The sequence below is a fragment of the Lipotes vexillifer genome, unplaced genomic scaffold, assembly GCF_000442215.2.
Source record: "Lipotes vexillifer unplaced genomic scaffold, Lipotes_vexillifer_v1.1 scaffold521, whole genome shotgun sequence".
Classification (NCBI taxonomy): Eukaryota; Metazoa; Chordata; class Mammalia; order Artiodactyla; family Lipotidae; genus Lipotes; species Lipotes vexillifer.
This window is the reverse complement of record NW_006778737.1, coordinates 1,156,920-1,177,506: the sequence shown is the minus strand read 5'-3', so window position 1 is coordinate 1,177,506 and position 20,587 is coordinate 1,156,920. Positions and strand designations below refer to the sequence as shown.

At 44.6% G+C, this 20,587-nt stretch overlaps 1 protein-coding gene across 1 annotated transcript in view; it reads left to right on the top strand.

Moving 5' to 3' along the window:
- Positions 1–20,587, top strand: part of IL17RD (interleukin 17 receptor D) — a 61,735-nt gene that overhangs the window by 35,440 nt on the left and 5,708 nt on the right. The window contains exons 2-10 of the mRNA XM_007451763.1: positions 5,190–5,247; positions 10,457–10,582; positions 14,732–14,850; positions 15,372–15,492; positions 17,458–17,502; positions 17,588–17,739; positions 18,973–19,038; positions 19,919–19,973; positions 20,480–20,563. Coding sequence (XP_007451825.1) covers positions 5,190–5,247; positions 10,457–10,582; positions 14,732–14,850; positions 15,372–15,492; positions 17,458–17,502; positions 17,588–17,739; positions 18,973–19,038; positions 19,919–19,973; positions 20,480–20,563 — 826 coding nt within the window. The remainder of the gene's footprint in view (positions 1–5,189; positions 5,248–10,456; positions 10,583–14,731; positions 14,851–15,371; positions 15,493–17,457; positions 17,503–17,587; positions 17,740–18,972; positions 19,039–19,918; positions 19,974–20,479; positions 20,564–20,587) is intronic.

Here is a 20,587-nt window from a genome sequence, read left to right as displayed (position 1 = left end):
TGCACCAAATGGGGGTGGTTAATTAACCAAGAATGTGACACCCTGAGGCTACAGCACTGGCATTTTTTAAGTAACAGGCAATAAGCAAGTATTCTTAATTGTCAGCTCATTAAATATCAAATCGGGTGTAGTAGGTAAAAGCTTGGAATTATTTCCTGAAGAAACAGCTTCTGAAGCTGTTGACCAGCTTTGTGAGTTGCCCTCTCTGTGTTCCCTTATGGTGGGACCTGATTGTAAGCCCATAAGTCACCTTGTCACACCAAGCTAGGCCCTCCTGGGTTCTCTGGATATATTACCTGGCTTAATTATGCATGTATTCATTCTGACAGAAAACTGATATATATCGAGGGCTGACTATGTGCTAGGCCCTGGACTGTGGGGAATGCCATGGTCACTTTGCCTTGAGTTTCTCCCCATCTGGTTCAACCTGAGTGCTTTGCAGAGATGGAGTCCCTGGGTTGCCCAGTTCCCACCAAGACCAACAGCAGAACACAGTCCTTAGTCTGGTGGTTGGTGCCTTCTGCCACCTTGTCCTGACCTGCACGGCTGCCTCTTCTCCCACGGTACCCCCAAAGTCTGGATGCTGGAGACAGATCATACCTGGAGATGCCACTTCATGTGAGCGTCACCCTGCCTATCTCATGTGTCCCCTTGTAGCACAACTCTCGCCATGTTTATTAGGGCAGGAATCATAACATAACCATTACTGCCTATGAAATAACCGTTTCAATATGTGCCAGGAAATGTGCAGAGCACTTGATATATGTCAATCATCTCACATGGTCCCCACACCAATCCTTCCCAGGAAGCTTGATTCAAACACTTTATAGCTCTGGTGAATGAGGCTCAGAAAGGTTGAGAAGCTTGCCTAAGGTCACACAGCTGGAAAGTGGACGATTTGAACACACCTTTGGCAACTCCAAAGCCCATTCTGTTAACCGCTGTTTTACTCCAGATAAGCCCCAGAGTAGCCCACAGAAACCTCTGTCTAGGACGGCAAAATCTCAAGCAGCAGCTGTCATGGTTCAGTGTTCCGTGTATGCCTGAAGCGGGGAGTGGGGTGGAAGAGTGCAGTGACAAGTGATCAGGCTGCCCTCGGTCTGGGAGGGGAGAACGACCGTACAAACCACACACGTGTGCACGTGTGTGCGTGTGTGTGTGTGAGAGAGAGAGAGAGACGTTCATCCATGTGGCAACTGAAATTATGTAAGTAATTTGCTTTCAATTGCTGCTGTAATAAAAAATTACCACCAACTTAGTGGCTTAAAACACCACAAATTTATTATCTTACAGTTCTTGACATCAGAATTCCAACGTGAATCTTATGGGGTTAAAATCAAGGTGTTGGCAGGTCTGGCTCCATCTGGAGGCTCTGGGGGAGAATCCATTCCTTGCCCTTTCCCGCATCTAGAGGCCGGCCGCGTTGCTCCTCCATCTTCAAAACCCGTAGCATAGCATCTTTAAATCATTGTCTCTGTCGCTCTGCCTTCTGTTTCCATTGTCACATCTCCTTCTCTGACTCTGACCTTCCTTTCTCTCCTTCTTCTAAGGACCCTTGTGATTATATTAGGCCCACCTGGATAATTCAGAATACTCTCCCCATCTCAAGATCCTGAAACTTAATCTCATAGCCCCTTTGTTATGTAAAGTAACATATTCATGGGTTCTGGGGATTATGTGGACATGTTGCGGGGGGGGGGGGGGGGCGGCTCGAACAGGCGTGGGCGGCGAGCCCGTGGGCGGGGTTCGGGGAGCGCGCCCGGGTTGGGAGAGCAGGGGTGTGACCCGCCTGAATCCTCCTTAAGGTGAAAGCAAACGGCGTGGCTCTGGGACGGAGGGTTGGGCCTGGGTGGGGCGGCCCGGGAACTGATTTGTGGGCGGGGGGGGGGGGGGGGGGGGCGGGTGGTTGTTATTCTGTCTAACACCAAGTGTAAAGAAAACCAGTGTTCCGTGAGCCAGCCTGGACATACTGGCTCACATACTGGACATACATTTCTCAGGTGGTTTCTGAGGGCTCTGGAGCAGCTGAAGCATTATTTAGGTGTGAACTGAGGACAGCCTCGTGGAGCATCTGTCTGAGGCATGTGCTGAGAAGCTGTGCACTTGACGACTTCCAAGAGTGAAAAGTCCTTACAGTACACACAGAAGCTGGTGCCTGCAATGGTGCCTCTTGCTTCCAAGCTCCAGGATCAGCCTTGGATGGTCACAGAGTCTTGTGGTCTCTGATTTTCTGTGGAATTAGTATTACCATTTTGCATCTACATTCACAGGAGTGTCATATGCCAGTCAAATCGTGGGGGTGGGTCCCTGTGCTCCCAGCAAGTGAGTGTGCAGGCAGACTAATGTGTCAGGAACAGAGTGTGAGAGAGGCTAGGCTAAGGTGAGAAGCCCTCGGAGGAGCAGGCCCCGGGTGATGGGAAGGGCATTCTGGGAATATGAAGGTCTCCGGAACATGTGCTGAGCAGTCATGCAGGCCCAGGCGGGGGTGGAAGGTAGGAAGGAGAGTGATTGAGAAGGTAGGCAGGGGCCACGTCAGGAATGGTCTAGGAGGTACAGGGAGCCAGCGGTGGGCTTAGAGCGGATGAATGAGGGCAGATTTGCGCATCACCTTGGTGACCAGAGCTCCCTGAGGTCAGGACCCGGGTCTGGTTCATGGCGGAGTGCTCTTTGGGGCTTGGATGAAGGTGGAATGCTCAGTCGGTAGTGAATGGTTGCCATAGGCAAGCCTCACTGTCCTTTGAGGCCAGCTCACTGGGCCCGCTTCTGAGCAGCTCCACATACATCACAGAGACCTTATTTGGAGTGATTTAGGTTCTTGTATACAGGATATAGCACATCTCACTGTCTTGGGCTCCTTTCCACAATGCATTCATGGCAAGTGCCCAATGAATATCTGTTAAAAACATGTTGCAGTAGAAATACAGGGTGAACAAGAGCAAAATGAAAAGCTGACAAAGTCCTACAAGCGAGGTGATTGGTCACCAGAGTCCTACGCGCCTTGGAGCATGCTATTAAATGGAGTGCATTTCCTTTTTGAAAAGTGCTGCCTCTGCATGGCTTCACGTGGTCTTCCTCAAACTCCCTTCTCAGAGGAAAGTCATGCAAATTGTCTTTGAATAAAAACAGTTGAGGAGATTCACAGCCAGTGGAGTGAAGCGGTTTGCCCTTGGTCCCAGCTAGAGGATGAAGGATTAAGGTACTTACCTTGGCCCCTGGATTACATTTTTGTTTCCCTCCCCTGAGCCTCCCCTTTCCTCTCCATTCTAGCCCAGTTATCCTTCCCTCTCTTCAGCTTCTAGTACTTGGTGTTCTTACCCTGGGTTCATCCTTACTGAGGCGCTGCATGTGGCATTTCATACACTGTATGCTTATTTATGGCTGGCCCTTTCACCCTAGCTGCAGAGACCTTGTATGCCATCTACACTGAGAGTTCTTGGACGCTCAGGGTGTGATTTGAGATTTGTATGTATGCCCTGCGTGTGATCCACATACCCAGTTACTGTTCTTTGAAAGAATGAGCCACTTTGCTCCTGAGGGCAGGGATAGTGGCTGTTGTGTTCACCACTGTACCTAGGATAATGTCTGGCTCATAATAGATGGTGAGTGAATTTATATCCTGGGGGTTTGTATGGGAGGAGAAGGGTGTGGCTTGGGGCACAGCCCTTGGGCATTACTGAGGGATTGTGCGGGTTTTGCATCGTCTCTTTCCTGGTCCCCAGCTGGTCGTGTTGCTCTGGTCATGGCTATCTGTAAGTTGGGCATCCTCCAGTCACACAGACTGTGGCCCCGTCCCTAAGCAGTTGTGGGAGGCATTTAGGGTTTTAATAAGGTAATAACACTTTCCAAAGTGTTTCCGTTCAGGTGAGGAATTCTGGAACCTTGTGTATGTGTGGAAGGGAGGATGGAAGGAGGAAAGCTGGAGAAGGAAGGTGAATCAGGAAGAAGGGGAACGGAACCCCAGTAGACCGTGGGGCTAGTGCCGCATGTTGATTTAGATTTTCTGTTACTGCTTATTCCTCACTTTAATTAGAATGATGTGTGTCCATCCTTTTCTGCACAGCTGTGCTTTCCCAAGGTCCATGTTTATCTGAGCCCAGGGATACAGTTTCAGCGGGTATGCCTGGCTTTAGGATAAGCAACGTGAACATGCTGCTAGCATATGGATGTGCTGGGGTTGTGACCTGAGACCCTGGGCTCCATCAGAAGTGTTCTGCACATTGTGTCTTAGTGTAACAATTGCCCATTAAATACCAGACTGCCAGCATGTGGTTTTCCCTAACATCCCCCTTGTTGGGTGGAAACTTTAGCTGTGTGGTTAGAATATTTTCCCATCATTTAGCATTTAAGAATTAACATTCTGGGGGAGAATTCTGCAATTAATGCTGAATGGCACATTTGCAGATTATCACAGAAACAGTTAAACCCGTGTCAGGAGATCTTTAGCTGCTCTTTCCCATGATGGATAAGTGGTGGGTCAGGACAAGGTGCGGCCAACAGGAGGATTCCGGGGCTCCCTCTGTGGATGCTGTAATTAAAATGGGAGGTCTGGCAGAGTTGTTATCCCTGCTATTAAGAGTACAGGTGGCTAAAAGCCACACCGCTACGAGTTAGAGTTAGACCTCTCAAAGTCTTCTATGATCCACCTTCTATGCTCTAAGCACAGGTATGGAGGCAGTGAAGAATTTTCTCATTGAAAGTAACAGCTTATTCCCACACTCATTCCCGGTCTTGGAATGAAAAACCTGTTTCCTTAGGCTTGAGGAATTGCCTATCTGTTATGGCTTAATAGGGCTTTTGGACGAGAGTGTCTGGTAGGCAAATTTTATAACCAATCAGTGCTCAAAGTGGATCCAACTGGAAGGGTTCCAGCTGGCAGCTCACGGTCACTCTCTCCCAGTTTTACTGTTAATGAATTATTATTTAACCCCCAAATGCAGAGCAGCCTCTGCTGCTGTTGTTTCAGGGGACATGAGTACTCCTGATCCCTGTGGCCTGGCAGTTAAGAATCTCCTAGGCTAGAGGGAGCTGGGTGGGGGGACGGAGGGGGACACGGAGAGCATGGATGTTGCTTGGTGACTGGCGTGACCCTGGGTCTCTGCGATCATGTGTGCGTTTTGACTCCGTGGGGAATTTGTGATGGAAAAGCAAATTGGCTTCAGTCCTTCTCATGTTCTCCTGTTTTCCCACAGGGAGTGGGGCCGGCCAGCAGAAACAGCGGGCTGCATAACATCACCTTCAGATATGACAGTAAGTGAACGGCTTGACCGCCGAAGAATGGAGCCCTTTCAGTGATCTAAAGCTTCCACAGTCGTGCTTAATCAGGGACACTGCAGGTCCTGGAGTTGAGGGCTTTTCTGAACCTGCTCAGGTTTGTCAACAGAGCTAAAGCACCTCAATCTCAGTTAAGCAACCCCAAGTATTTCGGAGCTTGAATGGGTCAGTTGTCCTCTGGAGTGTTGAGAGAAGCTGTGTGTGATCTCCCCTGATTTCCTCAGGACATAGCCATATCCTTAAGAAAAACACAGATGCCTGTAGGGCCCAGCAGGGGAACAGTGAGCGCAGGTACCAGGTGCAGGAGTGGTAGGGACTGTGGCAAACTGGGTCGCCTGCGTCTGGTCTTAGAGGAGCACTGGCTCCTCCATTCCAGATTGGTGTGGTCTTGAGGGATGTCCCCTGAGCACAGCCGCATGGGATTTCCAAGAAGAGTGGGAAATTTGCTTTTTTTTTCAGTATGGACATTTAACATTTTTAAAAAATACCAGCATTTATTTAAAATCTTTCACGAACACCGAGTGGGCCGAGTGAATCGGTCTCAGATTGGCACAGGGGTCTCCAACTAGCCATCTTTGATTTAGGCCTGGGTTCTCACCTTGTTCCTCACCTATCAGCTGTGAACTATGGCAGGTGACTCCACTTCGGCAAGCCTCAGTTTTCTCATCATGTGAAATAAAGATTAATTTCTTCCTCAGCGTCATTTTGACACTTAAATGAGGTAGTGTTTATAACTGCTCATCTCAGGATCTAGCCTTCCGTGTGCATTCAGTAATTGATATCTATTAATATTAGAAGTCATTCCAACTGGGATTAGAATCCAAGTACCTTTCTGGCCCTTTCTCTCAAGGAAGTGTGACTTTTTCTGGCTGAATTGTTTTCTAAGGGCAGGTGGGCGTGCTTTTTCTGATTAAGCATGTAGAGCCCCCCCCCTTAGCATCTGCTTTTGTGCCCTAGGAGGTAATTATATAGAATTATGAGCATTTTAGCCTTATGAGCCATAAATTATAAGTAAAAATGTTGACAAGAAGGAGCTTGATTCATATTTAGTGACTTGACATTTGATTCATCTCTTGGAGAGTTATGAGTAAGGGCTGTAGGTCACATTGCGGCCTCTGGAATAATCACTGCTAAAGCAGGGTTTTTGAGGTCATGTATGCAATCTAACAATTTTAAGAGGCAAATATGGATGTCAAGTTCATGCCCACAGTTGCTGACGTGGGTACTTTAACTGATGAGAGCTTACATGGGAAACTCAGACATTTCACGTTCATGATGTGTACATGTTCTGGGTAAATGCTATGATGCTAATGAAGGACTTGCAAGTCCATGAGACTTAATTCAGCTAAGTAAAGACATGTGTAAGGGATCTTTCTTTAGGTTAGAAAGTTAATTTCTAATATATGTTCTTGGTCCTGGTAGATCTTGTATTACATTCAAGAGTTCAGAATTTTCCGGTCAGCTGCAAACAAGTATTTGCATCTCTAATTTAATATGGGGTTTTGTGAAAGAGGATCCTTACCTATAAAACTTAAAAGTACCTTATTGTTTTCTTCATGGGACTAGATATTTGGCCCACGTGCCAATGCCTGTCTCTTGGTCATTATTTTCTTTCTAAGTCTTCAGCATTTAGTTAGAATTTAATTCACAACTCGACTCCTGAGACATCTGAAGCTAGGTTGCATTTTGGCCAAATGTCATTTGGGCATAATTTTTTTGTAATCGGAATCCAAAACGTTAGAGTTGCTAATAATTGGATCCAGGCTGTGCAAAAAACTTAGTCATTGTTTTCCATTGAAAAAGATAATTTCTTTCTCCCACAAGGAAGTTCCTGTTATTGCTCTGTTGACTGGTTACTAGTTTGTTTGAAATAGCTAAGAACCAATCACCAAGTTTTCAACAAAAGTATTAAACTACAAATATCTTACTTTTCTATTCCTTTGCTATTTAACATTACAAAGAAAGAAAATGTCTTGCCTTTACGTCAAAATCAGCTTTTACAGATCTCCTTGCCTCCTTTCACGTTGCATTTCTTGTTTCTTCGTCATGCTCTGAGTGGGGTGATGCCTGAGTAGGTTGTAATACATTGTCTTAATTTGTAGACTTTATATTTGTATAATTGTATTTACAGAAACCCAGAGAGTGCTGATTTTGGCATTAGGAATGAACAAAGGGAAAAAAAAATCATGATTTACTCTTGTTCGTGCATCTTTTCCTAAAGCTGTTTGAGTCAAAGGTTTCTTTCATTATAGACCTCAATAAATGAAAATGTTTGTACTTTACTCGTATGGGGGGATCTTGTCTTTTTTTTATACTGGGAAGCTGGTCTCAGCTAGGATTTTTGCAGGCTGAATAGTTCTGATTCAGAACTTATTTTTTAGTCATATGCTTTGTGCTGGGGATAGAATAGCAAGAACCCTGTGTGAGCTATCCGAGTTGGCTTTCTGGGCTGGTCACTGGTGGCATTGCAAGCCACCCAGCCGATCACTCTAGCTGCAGTTTCCTTGTTTGTTCAATGTGGGTATTAAAACAGATGTTTCAACATTTTTTTCCTATTCTGAAGTTCTCTTCTGTACCCAGTGAACACATGTTGAACGCTTTGAGGGTGAATTGTCATCAGAAGCAGAATTTGGCTTTATTAATTATTAACATCTTTTCAAAAGAAGAAATACTGAAATGTCGAGGTGGCTGTTTTTGGAGAAGGTGGAGTTTAGAGAAGGGAGTATGCCTTCTGTAGGAGTTAGGCAAAAAAGCGGGACACAAAGCAGAGTGAAGGTGGAGTTTCAGAGAGGAGGCGGGTGCATTTTAGTGCATGTGTGTTGTCCTCTAATAAGAAATTTAAAAAGAAGGGATATTGTGTGCATGTCAAAAGGCTTGCAAGCATATCCGTTAGATGTTAGCAGTTACTTCTGTGTGGTGGGAGGTTATGGATGACTTTTCCATCTTTTTAATATTCTGTTGTGATTTTCAAATATCTAGTGAATATTTTTAGTCATAAAAATGGGAAATGTGTGGTGTAGTTTACGGGGAGCAGGGGGACAGGCATGCAGCAGACTCACTAGGCTTCTTAGAAAATGCCTCTGAATGCTTCACCCCCAAAACACCCTGACTTCAGAGGCGTAATGAGTAGTTTTGGAATCTGATGGAAGGCCTTTTGCATCATATACTAAAGAAAGTTTTCAAGTTTAATTACTGAAAAGAAATCAAGATAAAGCAGCGTAAGAATTACAAGTTAGTGTCTGTGATTCTCCATGCACAAGTGGCTGGAACAGCCTGCAGCCATCCTGGGAGGTCCCCCCACTGGGTCTGGCTGGAAGCTTCTGGCAGCTTTTTAGGATCCTTTTTAGACTTTGAAAGTGTACTTAGCAATACCAGGTGGCACAGCTGCTGCATTGGCAGGTGGCAGTGAGTCATGTCCTCAGACAAAATCAAAGAATCAGTGGTTTTCTGTCTTTCGAGCAACGTGGGACTGTTTGGATTTGGGGGGTGTTGTGGGTGTCTCTGATGAGGTGGTGTTTGGGAACAAAGGTTTTACCTTTGACAGGCTAGTTAACATTGAAGGTGCTTTGCTTATCACGAAATCAGTTAGTCCCTTTGGCAGGTCCTAATTGGATTCTTTAACAGTCTGGCTGTGAATCACTACCCTACGAATTCACATCCTCCTATGAGTTCCTTTTTCCCAGTCACCTCGCCCTCGAGGTTTCTTCTGAAAATGAACAAACCCCATATTACATAGCCATTGTTTTGCTTCAGATCACTCTTTAATGCTAAAAACTGATTGAACTGATGTAAATTATTATTGATTTAGGTAAAATGTCATAGTAGTAAAAAGTGAATGCCTGATACACACACAAACTCCAGACTTTACATAATCCTCCTACCACTGTCCCAGAATTTAACTCAGGGGAGGGGGTGGTGTTATAAATAAACCCCACTGCAGCATCTTACAGTTTTCCAAACAGCCAACCTTTGATGTCATCTGTGGGCTTTGAGGCACACGTCTTTTTTTAAAATAATTTCAGGCATATATATAGTTTAAATTAATTAATTAATTAATCTTTGGCTGTGTTGAGTCTTCATTGCTGCGCGCGGGCTTTCTCTAGTTGCGGCGAACGGGGGCTGCTCTTTGTCGTGGTGCGCGGGCTTCTCATTGCGGTGGCTTCTCTTGTTGCGGAGCAAGGGCTTTAGGCACACGGGCTTCAGTAGTTGTGGCACGTGGACTCAGTAGTTGTGTCGCACGGGCTTAGGTGCTCCGTGTCCTGTGGGGTTTTCCTGGACCAGAGATCGAACCCGTGTCCCCCGCATTGGCAGGCAGATTCTTAACCACTGCACCACCAGGGAAGTCCCTAGGCACATGTCTTTAGACAGAATAGATTTGGCTAACTCTGAACATGCCCTGCATAATTTGAGAAGATGAACATGGAGAGAATAAATAAATGCTTAAATATAACTGTTCTCCTACCATATGACCCAGCAATCCCACTACTGGGCATATACCCTGAGAAAACCATAATTCAAAAAGAATCATGTACCAAAATGTTCATTGCAGCTCTATTTACGATAGCCCGGAGATGGAGACAACCTAAGTGCCCATCATCGGATGAATGGATAAAGAAGATGTGGCACATATGTACAATGGAATATTACTCAGCCATAAAAAGAAACGAAATTGAGCTATTTGTAATGAGGTGGATAGACCTAGAGTCTGTCATACAGAGTGAAGTTAAGTCAGAAAGAGAAAGACAAAGACCGTATGCTAACACATATATATGGAATTTAAGAAAAAAAAAATGTCATGAAGAACCTAGGGGTAAGACAGGAATAAAGACACCTACTGGAGAATGGACTTGAGGATATGGGGAGGGGGAAGGGTGAGCTGTGACAAAGCGAGAGAGAGGCATGGACATATATACACTACCAAACTTAAGGTAGATAGCTAGTGGGAAGCAGCCCCACAGCACAGGGATATCAGCTCGGTGCTTTGTGACCGCCTGGAGGGGTGGAATAGGGAGGGTGGGAGGGAGGGAGACGCAAGAGGGAAGAGATATGGGGACATATGTATATGTATAACCGATTCACTTTGTTATAAAGCAGAAACTAACACACCATTGTAAAGCAATTATACCCCAATAAAGATGTTAAAATATATATATATATAACTGTTCTCATTCTCCCAACTCTCTAGACTGCACCACTTACTTGAATCCAGTGGGGAAGCACGTGATCGCCGATGCCCAGAACATCACCATCAGTCAGTATGCTTGCCACGATCAAGTGGCAGTCACCATTCTTTGGTCCCCAGGAGCCCTCGGTAAGTGGTCAAAATGGAGTCCACCATGGTGACTGGTGCCCAGTGCAGGGGTCCCAAGCGTGGTGGCCTCTGGGGCCAGGTGGGTCTTGACATGAGCATAGCTTAGGTGTGCCTCGGCACAGACACACTTGCTACTTGGTTGTATACGCTTGCTGCACATGTGTGCAGCTTCCTGTTGTGCCCATGACTTGTCTTTTGTTCCCTTGGCTGTTACTGAGAGAGATGTGGGTTTGTAAAATAATAGTGTGAGAGTGATAAATGGCACTGAGGCCTTGGCCTATGTGTCTCAGCAGGAGTTGGGGGGACAGGTGACCTATCCAAGGATATAATGGCTTCAGCATCCAGCATCAGTGATCTCTGTGGCCACAAGGAGATGTGTGGGCCCAGCGTTGGCACATTGTGTGTGTTTTCAGGAAAACCCCAGTTTTCATGAGAAACCATGAAATCAACAATATTTAAATGTTGGCAAGGAATTGAATTTTTATTTAAATTGTGTGGGCTGAAAAAAAGCAAACTAAAACAAACCAACAGAAAAGAGCAAACCCACATTATCTGGCCAGATCCAGGTTAGGGCTCCATCTGCTTGTCCTCTTTAATGAATTGACGACACACAGGAGAGGATGCAGTGGTTGAGTATGGAACCTGGGGAGGGCCCATTTGTTCAAATGGGCCTGGGTTTGAACCCAGAATCTGCCTTTGAAAAGAAGCATTTAAATCTGGCTGAGCCCCAGCTTCCCCATCTGTAAAGTGTACATGACTGCCTCTTGGTTTGTTGTAAGACTTAGAGACAAAGAGTGGATATATGTATAACTGATTCACTTTGCTCTACAGCAGAAACTAACACAACATTGTAAATCAACTATACTCCAATAAAAGTTAAAAAATAAAAACCAAAAACAAATATTGAGGGTGGAAATGTAAAATGGCACAACCACTTTGGAAAACGTTTTTGTATTTTCCTAAACAGTTAAACATGCATTACCACATGATCCAGCCATTTGACTACTATTTATCCAGGAGAAAGGAAAGCATATGTCCATACAAAGACTTGTACACAAACGTTCATAGCAGCTTTGTTTTTAATTGTCCAAAACTGGAAACAATGTGAATGTGCATCAGCACATGAACCGGTACACAAACTGGAACATTCATACAGTGGAACACTACCCAGTAATGAAAAGGAATGGAATAGTGGTATACCTAACAACATGGATGAATTTCAAAGTAATTTTTCTGAGTGAAATCAGCAAGACAAAAAAGTGCATGCTGAGTGATGACACATTCAATAAAATACAAACAAAGCTTTAGTGGCAAAAAGCAGGTTGGTGATTGCCTGGGAACAGGGGTGGGAGGGACTCTGTAGAGGCATGAGGAAGACTTGGGAGGTGATAGATAAGTTCATTATCTTGATTGTGATGACAGTTTCATGGGTGTACATATATGTCAAAGTGTATGAAATTGTTCTCTGTAATATGAAATTAATTGTATGCCAACTGTGCCTCAATAAACCTGTTAAGAAAAAAAAAAAAAAAAAAAAAGAAAGAAAAAAGAAAAATAATTAGAGACACACATGGTACGTTTCTAAAGAGAGCTCTTAAAAAACAGTGGCTGTGTTTATCATCATCAGAACCTGGTCCTCAGGTCTGCTCCTTGGACATTGCCACCGAATCTTAGAATTAAAAAAAAAAAAAAATCTGGGGCTTCCCTGGTGGCTCAGTGGTTAGGCGTCTGCCTGCCGATGCAGGGGACATGGGTCTGTGCCCCGGTCCAGGAGGATCCCGCATGCTGCGGAGCGGCTGGGCCCGTGAGCCATGGCCGCTGAGCCTGCGCATCCGAAGCCTGTGCTCCACAAGCGGAGAGGCCACAGCAGTGAGAGGCCCGCGTATCGCAAAAAAACAAAACAAAACAAAAAATCTGACCAAGGGAAAAGTAAAATAAATTCTGAATTTCTTAATCTGAATGAGATAAATCTCAGAGGAACCAGATTCAGTACAGAGACAGGGAGGATGGATCAGACCTGTGGGCCTGACTTACTAATCCATGTAAATACTGCTGGGTCTGAACCCAATGGGTTTTCCAAAAAGAACATTACCTTAACATTTAAAAAGAAAAATATCCTCTGTGGATAAGAGAGAAGTAGTCATTTCAACATAAAGCTAAACGGTTAAGGGGTTGCCCTGACACATTGCAGGCTCCCTCTTTAGAATGAAAGTAAGAGATGTGAGGAAAACGGAGATGTGGAACAGTGAAGGCAGAAAGATGTGCTTTTTCTGCATGATGGTTTGTGGGTGGGAATGGCTGGACAGGTTCTATCGGTTTCTATGAGGTTCTAACAAGGAGACTCCTTGGGAGACAAAAAGGCATACGAGTTAAGAGCACTCTGGGTTTGATCCCATCTCTGCCATTTAATCCCTCTGTGACCCTGGGCAAGTCATTTAGTGTCTGTATACCTCGGTTTCCTCATCTATAAAGTGGGGACAATAATACCTTCCTCCTGTGGTTGTGAGGATTTTATGAGTTAAATGATGAGGAGTAGGTAAGTTCCTTTATGGGAAACTGCCGTATAAAATTGCTAAACATTATATAACTACAAGATGTTAACAGTATTGCGATACAGGTGTTACTATGATAAAAGATTTACATATACTGCCTCTACTTCCACTCCCATGCTTGGTATAGTGGTTTTCTAGGCAGGTCTTTTAAAGATAAGAACTAGAATCATCCACTCCCACCCCAGCGGATGAGTTTTTATGTAATTGTGAGATGTACAGTCTTATAATCATATTAATCACCTGGCTTTCGTTAAACAGTTCTGGGGACATTGAATGAATTAAATCTTAGTATAAATAATAAGGATTTGTTCAGAAATCTTTGGGGGGAAGGGGGGATCTCAAAAGACAAGTTCCTGTGAGAGCTACTAAATAGTTGCTGGTCAAAAACCTTAGATCTTGTCAGCATGTGTGAGTCTCGGACTGTGGATCAGCCAGCACTCAGCCCCGCAGGAAGCTTTGTACTTGAAATAATACAACATGGCAGGGTCCGTACTTGCACACTCTGTCCTCTGACCCCCTAAATGGCGAAGCTCTAATTGTAGCTCCTTTGCCTTTCCCACCATAAAATATGTGCTCTTCATTAAATAATTACAGGATTGGAGAACCTATTCGAAAGAGAAAAAGATTTCCCTGGCCTTTGCCATTGATAATTTTCCCACCTGGTTAATTGCATCCTGTGTAATTATTCTTGCCCTGGGAGGGGAAGGGTTGAAAATATCTCCTTGTCTAGTGTTTCGAAAGAATGCGAAATCGATATCTCACCAATTGAGGCCGGCTTCGGGGAGCTCCAGCTGCAGTTGGACCACTCCAGTCTCCATGGGATACGAAGCCCCAGTACCGGCTCTCGTGGCCATCAGAGCTTAATCCTTTTGAAAGCAGCTAGTTGGACGTGCAGCAGGGGAAGCTCAGGTGGCGGGAGGCTGGGCCGGTGCCTTTCAGCGGCGCTGTGGGCGTCTCGGGGCCTCTGAGGGCTGTATGAAGAGCACACACTGGGCAGCTCTTGGGTGTCGGCCTTTCAGGCATGATTAGAGCAAGAACCGCTTTGTAACTTACATAGGCATTCTCCTAAGCTACTTAATCTCAAGCCTAGGAACCCCTTGTGTGCAGACACACACTTTGTTGGGAATTTTCTCCGTTGCTCAGTGAAACATGCAAGCAAATATAGGACTAAAACGGAAAGTATTTGAAAAATGGTTTGGGGGGAGTCCCTGGTCAGCCCTGGGAATGATCATCAGCTGAATACACCTTGTTTACTGACCTAGAAATTATATATTCCACTGGAGACTTTTATGATCAGTTGTGACTTGAGTCTAAATATATGAACCCTAATGTCATAGAGGCAATGGGCGTTTGTGCACTGGCTGGCTGGATGAGAGATTTATTAATTAGTAATGGTGGGACAGAGAAAATCACCTGGCCTGTACCAGAGGAATGCAGGGTATTTATTTTTCCTTTCTGAAAACTCAGATATTCCGGCTAGAGTTAGAATTCCTTTAACTCTGTTGTGTAGGTGGAGAGGATGGTAATCTTGGAGGAAGGAAAGTGTGTTCAGAAGTAATTAGGTCCACTTTTAATAAAAGCAGTCTGCTTTGCTTAGGCATTGAATTCCTAAAAGGATTTCGGGTAATACTGGAGGAGCTGAAGTCAGAAGGAAGACAGTGCCAACAACTGATTCTAAAGGACCCGAAGCAGCTCAACAGTAGCTTCAAACGAGCTGTAAGTCACACGCAGGGAATGTGCTCCTGAAGACACACCATTGTTCTGGGGGCTGAATGGTCCATTGAAAGCCTGTGAAACTGGAGGAGGAGGGGCTGTGGGGTCCACCCCACCTGCCAAGGTGGGCAATCCTGCTCTGCACTCCCAGAAACCCTCCAGCACCTCTTGGTGGTAAACAAACACACCTCTCAGGTTACACGCTGGAGCAGCAGTCCTGGAAGGTGGCTTTGAGCCCTCAGGAATGGATGTAGGCTCCTCCCCACCAATTTTGTGCCACAGCTTCATTGCCAAAGAACAGACAGCGGTGCCCATCTTCCTTTTCAGTTAGGGGTCCAAACCTAAACTTGGTCCAGAAAGGAAACTTTCCGGACTTCCTCCTTCCCCCCCGCCCCCCCCGCAACATGTCCCCCAGCCCTAGAACTGTGTCTGCGTGACCGTCAGGGCAGACCGGAGCTCTCGCATGTAGGTGGAGGGGTGGGTGATTTCTCCGTGACATCACATGTATTTTTGTTCCCTTTTAGGGAGTGGAATCTCAACCTTTCCTGAATATGAAATTTGAAACAGATTACTTTGTAAAGATTGTCCCTTTTCCTTCCATTAAAAATGAAAGCAATTATCACCCTTTCTTCTTCAGAACCCGCAGTGAGTATGGTCTTCCCTGCCTGTTTCCCGTGGGGAGACATTTCTCCTGCTTTTAATGACTTTTTGACAGAGATGTGTTCAAGAGCACATGAAATACTAGTATGAAACTAGCATGGGGAAGAGAAAAAGCATCCAGAAAAGCAATTTTTAGAATTAAGATTTGGCCCAGGCAGTGTGCATCTAACCAGAGACACCCATTCCTTGCTTGTTCTGGAGTAGACATGGTGGTTGATTTTTTTGAAGGTGCTGTAAGACAGCCATTTATTAAAATACTTTGATTAAAAAAAAAAAAAAACCAGAATACAAAATATAAGTTGATTTCAAGGTAAAGGGTAGAGCATGAAATGATTCTATCGTGTACCTGTCATCAGGAGGGTGGCCTCTGTGAGTGATTGCCTGTCATTTTCAGGATTAGATTAAGAAAATTAAGCAGTATCCCTGAGGTTACCTCCTTCTAGAAAGTTTATTTATTTAACATCTATGTTAAATAAATGCTTTCCAAATATTAATGCTCTGTTCTAAATATTTTCCAAATATTAATGCAGTTTACCTCCATAACAACCCTCCAAAGAATTTAATCTTACCATCCCCACTTATTAGATGTGGAATCACACATTAGAGAGGTTAAAGGGCCTGTTGGGATCTGGGATTTGAACCCCAAGGAGCCTGACTCTGGAGTACACACTCTCAAGACAACCATGCTGGATTCCCTTCTCTGTCTGGCTCTCCCTTTCCATCTGTTCTGCACACAGTGTGGTGTGCCTTTCATCAGCCTGAATGGCTGATGAATTTGGTGCCCAGGCATTCTGGACCCCAGTGTTTCCCTCTTGCCTTCTTGGTCTGTCTTTCCAGGCCTTGGATGGTTGTCCAGTCTGACACCCCCTCCTATGTGGCCTGCTTGCCGTCCTCCTCCCTCCGTGATGTTTTTGTTCTCAACGCCAGCCTACATCCGTGCTTCCCTTTGCAGAATTCTTACTCTGGTTGTTTCCTTCTTTTCTTTTCTTTTTTTTTAAACTGTGGTTGTTTTCTATGCAGCAAAGTCATTTCATAACAGTTGATTTCATTTTCTTAATTAAAATAAGATTCCATAGGGCAGAGACCATGTACGTTTTACAGCATCTTTCGATGCCTTACACATAACAACCAGATAGAGGATTCAAAGAATGTGTTTATGGAAAGCTTGCTTAAATCAAAACTCGCCTACGTTAAGATTTAATTTTCCTCATTGGAATCAATGTCTATTTTGGGGTGAGGCAGGTGGTGCATGTATCACCATTTCAGTGCATTGTGACCTTGATGCTGCCTTTGATTTTCTTGGCATTGTAAGATCATTTTCCAGAGGGTTCTCCCTGGGTTAGCAACATGGCATGTAGTGCCTCTCTTGTGTTTTTATCGCATTTAAATCCTATTTCAAAGCTACTGCCTCTGCTGCCTGGTTTTCAGTACTGTTGCTACTACTTAGTAGATGCCTGGATGTCATTTTTAGATTCCATCAAAAAGATTCCATCAAAAGTTAGAGTGCTAGCTAAGGTTAAAATAACCTCAAGATAAATTATCAGGATCACTCTAAAGTTCTCTTGTGCCTAAACAGTCTACAGTGGGGCAGGGGCTGGCATTATTTCTGTCTGCAGCTAAAACAGAGCCCCCATGGGGCAGGAGCATGAACATAGGTCTCGCTGCCTTTGGCTGTGGCCTTTAAGAAGCTTTTAAAATCTGGCTGACTTTAATATTGTTTCCATTTATGTGGCATAAAGTGAACTGCATTAATACTTTTATATTGTACAATTCAAATTTTCATAAGATACAACTGGGCTATACTGAAAATCATTGTTGAGTTGATGCAGTTGATGCATTTTACATTCTTTCCAGCAATACCCAGTGCCGTATATTTATATTGTTTTGAATTGTTGGATGAGGAAAATGTCAAACTGTCCTAAAACTAAAAATATGCATCTTTCTTAATAGCCTGTGACCTGCTATTGCAGCCAGACAACCTGGCCTGTAAACCCTGTAAGTATAGCTGTCCTTGTCTGTCAAGTCTCCAGTGGTGTCGGGGCAGCCTCGGGATGCTCACTCTGGTCCTTCCTCCTCCCAGTCTGGAAGCCTCGGAACCTCAACATCACCCAGCACGGTTCAGACATGCAGGTGTCCTTTGACCACGCACCCCATGCCTTTGGCTTCCGTTTCTTCTATCTTCATTATAAGCTCAAGCATGAAGGACCCTTCAAGCGAAAGACCTGTAAACAGGTGAGCTGCTAGCTGTGCCTAAAGGAATACTCTGTGTTTTAAAATGACCCCTGTGGCCCTGAAATTTGGATGGTCCAATGTGAACATTAGGCTTTGTGGATTCTGAGCAGTTGGTAGACACTCCAGAATGTTATCACTGGGTGCGTCTCAGGGCCGTCCTGAGTCATCCCTCACTCCCTAGTTATCTCTACCGTAGCTGTCCCAGTGGAGCTGTAGCAGGTAAAGTATTACCAAGGAACTGAAACAATGAAGTAGTTGTGGTCTATTCTGTATTTTAATTTTTAATATTTATTTATTTGGCTGCGCCAGGTCTTAGTTTTAGCACGCAGTATCTAGTTCCCTGACCAGGGATCGAACCCGGGCCCCCTGCACTGGGAGCATGGAGTCTTAGCCGCTGCACCATCAGGGAAGTCCCTGTTCTTCCATGTTTTAAGCATGAATCAGGTGCTCACTGTGTGCCAGCTTTGTGGTCATCGAATCCTTACAGCTCAATGGGACAAAGGCTGCTGTTATCCCCACTCTAGAGCTGGGGAACCTGTGGCCCAGGGAGGCCACCTGGACTGCTGCTGAAGGCTTCACAGTTAGTAAGTGAAAAAAAACACATCTAGGAGCCAAGCCACCAGCATGTCAGTGGCTAGTGATTTTACACAGAGGCCAAGGTGAAGTGGAAATTCAGCAACCAAGTTCTTAAACTAGAGGTGGTCGGGGGTGGGGGGTGGGGAATGCTTCGTGGAAGTTCACAAGACTGCTAGATTACCCCATGAAAGCACCAAGAGAGGTTTTTGGTCATAGTGACAGAAGTAGATGTGCTCCTGTGTGTCGAGTTCTGTTTCCCTGCGGGCTCTCACCTCTGTCACTGACCTTCGGCTCAAGTTAAAATTGTAGCAAATAAAATATGCACAAACCTGGAAGTGTAGTTTCTTTCCCCATCCTTTTATTAAGTAAAAGGTATCCTAATTGGTTTTTTTGTCTTCAAATAAAAAATTGCTGCTCAGGGCACCACCAGCCAAGCATAGAATATGACAGGGGTCCGAGGCTCTCCTGGGCCTTTTATCAAAATGAAGTTCAGATACCCTGGCAGATAAGCACAGTTGCTTTCTGTTCCAACTGACATCTTCTGAAAACATGATTGAAACTGGTGGCAAGTCTCCTTCAGTTCTAGGACAGAAGAGAGGGGTCCCGATGACCTTTATCTAAGAAGAAAGTTTTAAAGTGTTATTTGTTTCTTTGCAGGAGCAAAATACAGAGACAACCAGCTGCCTCCTTCAAAATGTATCTCCTGGGGATTATATAATTGAGGTATGTACAACTCAAGAAAGCCCTATTATTTTTATTCTTTTAAAATTTTATTGAAGTATAGTTGATTTACAATATTGTGTTAATTTTTGTTGTACAGCAAAGTGACTCAGTTGTACATATATATATTCTTTTTTTTTTAATTAAAAAAATTTTTTTGGCTACACTGCATGGCGTTTGGGATCTCAGTTCCCTGACCAGGGATTGAACCCACGCCCCCTGCAGTGGAAGCACAGAGCCCCAGACACTGGACCGCCAGGGGATTCCCTATATATTCTTATTTACTTATTTATTCATTCATTCATTCTTTCATTCATTCATTCATTTATTGGCTGAGTCGGGTCTTAGTTGTGGCACGTGGGATCTTTCATTGTGGCGTGTGAGCGTCTCTCATGGGCTCCAGAGCACAGGCTCCAAAGCGCGTGGGCCCTGTAGTTGCGGCACACGGGCTCTCTAGTTGAGGTGTGCAGGCTCAGTAGTTGTGGGCTTAGTTGCCCCGCGGCATGTGGGATCTTAGTTCCCCTACCAGGGGCTGAACCGTCATCCCCTGCCTTGGAAGATGGAGTCTTAACCACTGGACCACCAGGGAAGTCCCTATATTCTTTTTCATATTCTTTTCCATTACGGTTTATCACAGGATATTGAATGTAGTTCCCTGTGCTATATAGTAGGACCTTGTTGTTTATCCATCCTATGTATATTAGTATTGGTTGGTATATAGAGAGATGAATCTGACTATTAATATCTAATCTCAGCTTGAAAATGATCACAGGCCGCAGCAGCTCTCCTCTCCCTCGCCCCACTGCCCACAGATGGAAGAATGAATGAAATCTGTTGAGATGCTATCACTTAAAAAAGTAATACAGCATCCTCTGTTTTGCAGCTGGTGGATGACACTAATATGACAAGAAAAGTGATGCATTATGCCTTAAAACCAGGTAAGATTTTGTTTGTTCGTTGGAAATACTGCCTCTGGACTACAGAGTGGACCAAGGTATTCGATACTTTCTGTACTTCATGGTTTAGAAAAAGAAAACACTTGAGCTCCTCACTCTTAAATGATGTTCCATCAAATCTGACTTTCCTTCCACCCTAATGTTGATGCCCAGAAAGAAGATCAAAGCCAGGGTGTTGTGTGTGTTGCTGGGACTAAATAAATAGTCAATTGTCCTCAGAGGAAAAGTGGTGGGAGGGGAGATTTCCCTATAGGCACATTCTCACTCAAAGGTATTTATTGTCTCAGCAGAGACTCTAACTACTGAATTGTCTTCTGCAGTCTTTTAAAATGAATACTTTTATAATCACCAAATCGGTACTAGAGAAAAGTGGTCAAGGAGTCTTAGAACCTGTTATGTGGCTTATGTTTAAAAATGGAAAAAAATCGTTTCTCTTTGAACCTGTTATACTGCTTAAGTCTAAAAGCCTTCCCTTTGAAATTTCCCAGTGTATTCCCAATGGGCTGGGCCCATCAGAGCTGTTGCCATCACTGTGCCGCTGGTTGTCATATCGGCATTTGCGACGCTCTTCACGGGGATGGGCCGCAAGAAGCAGC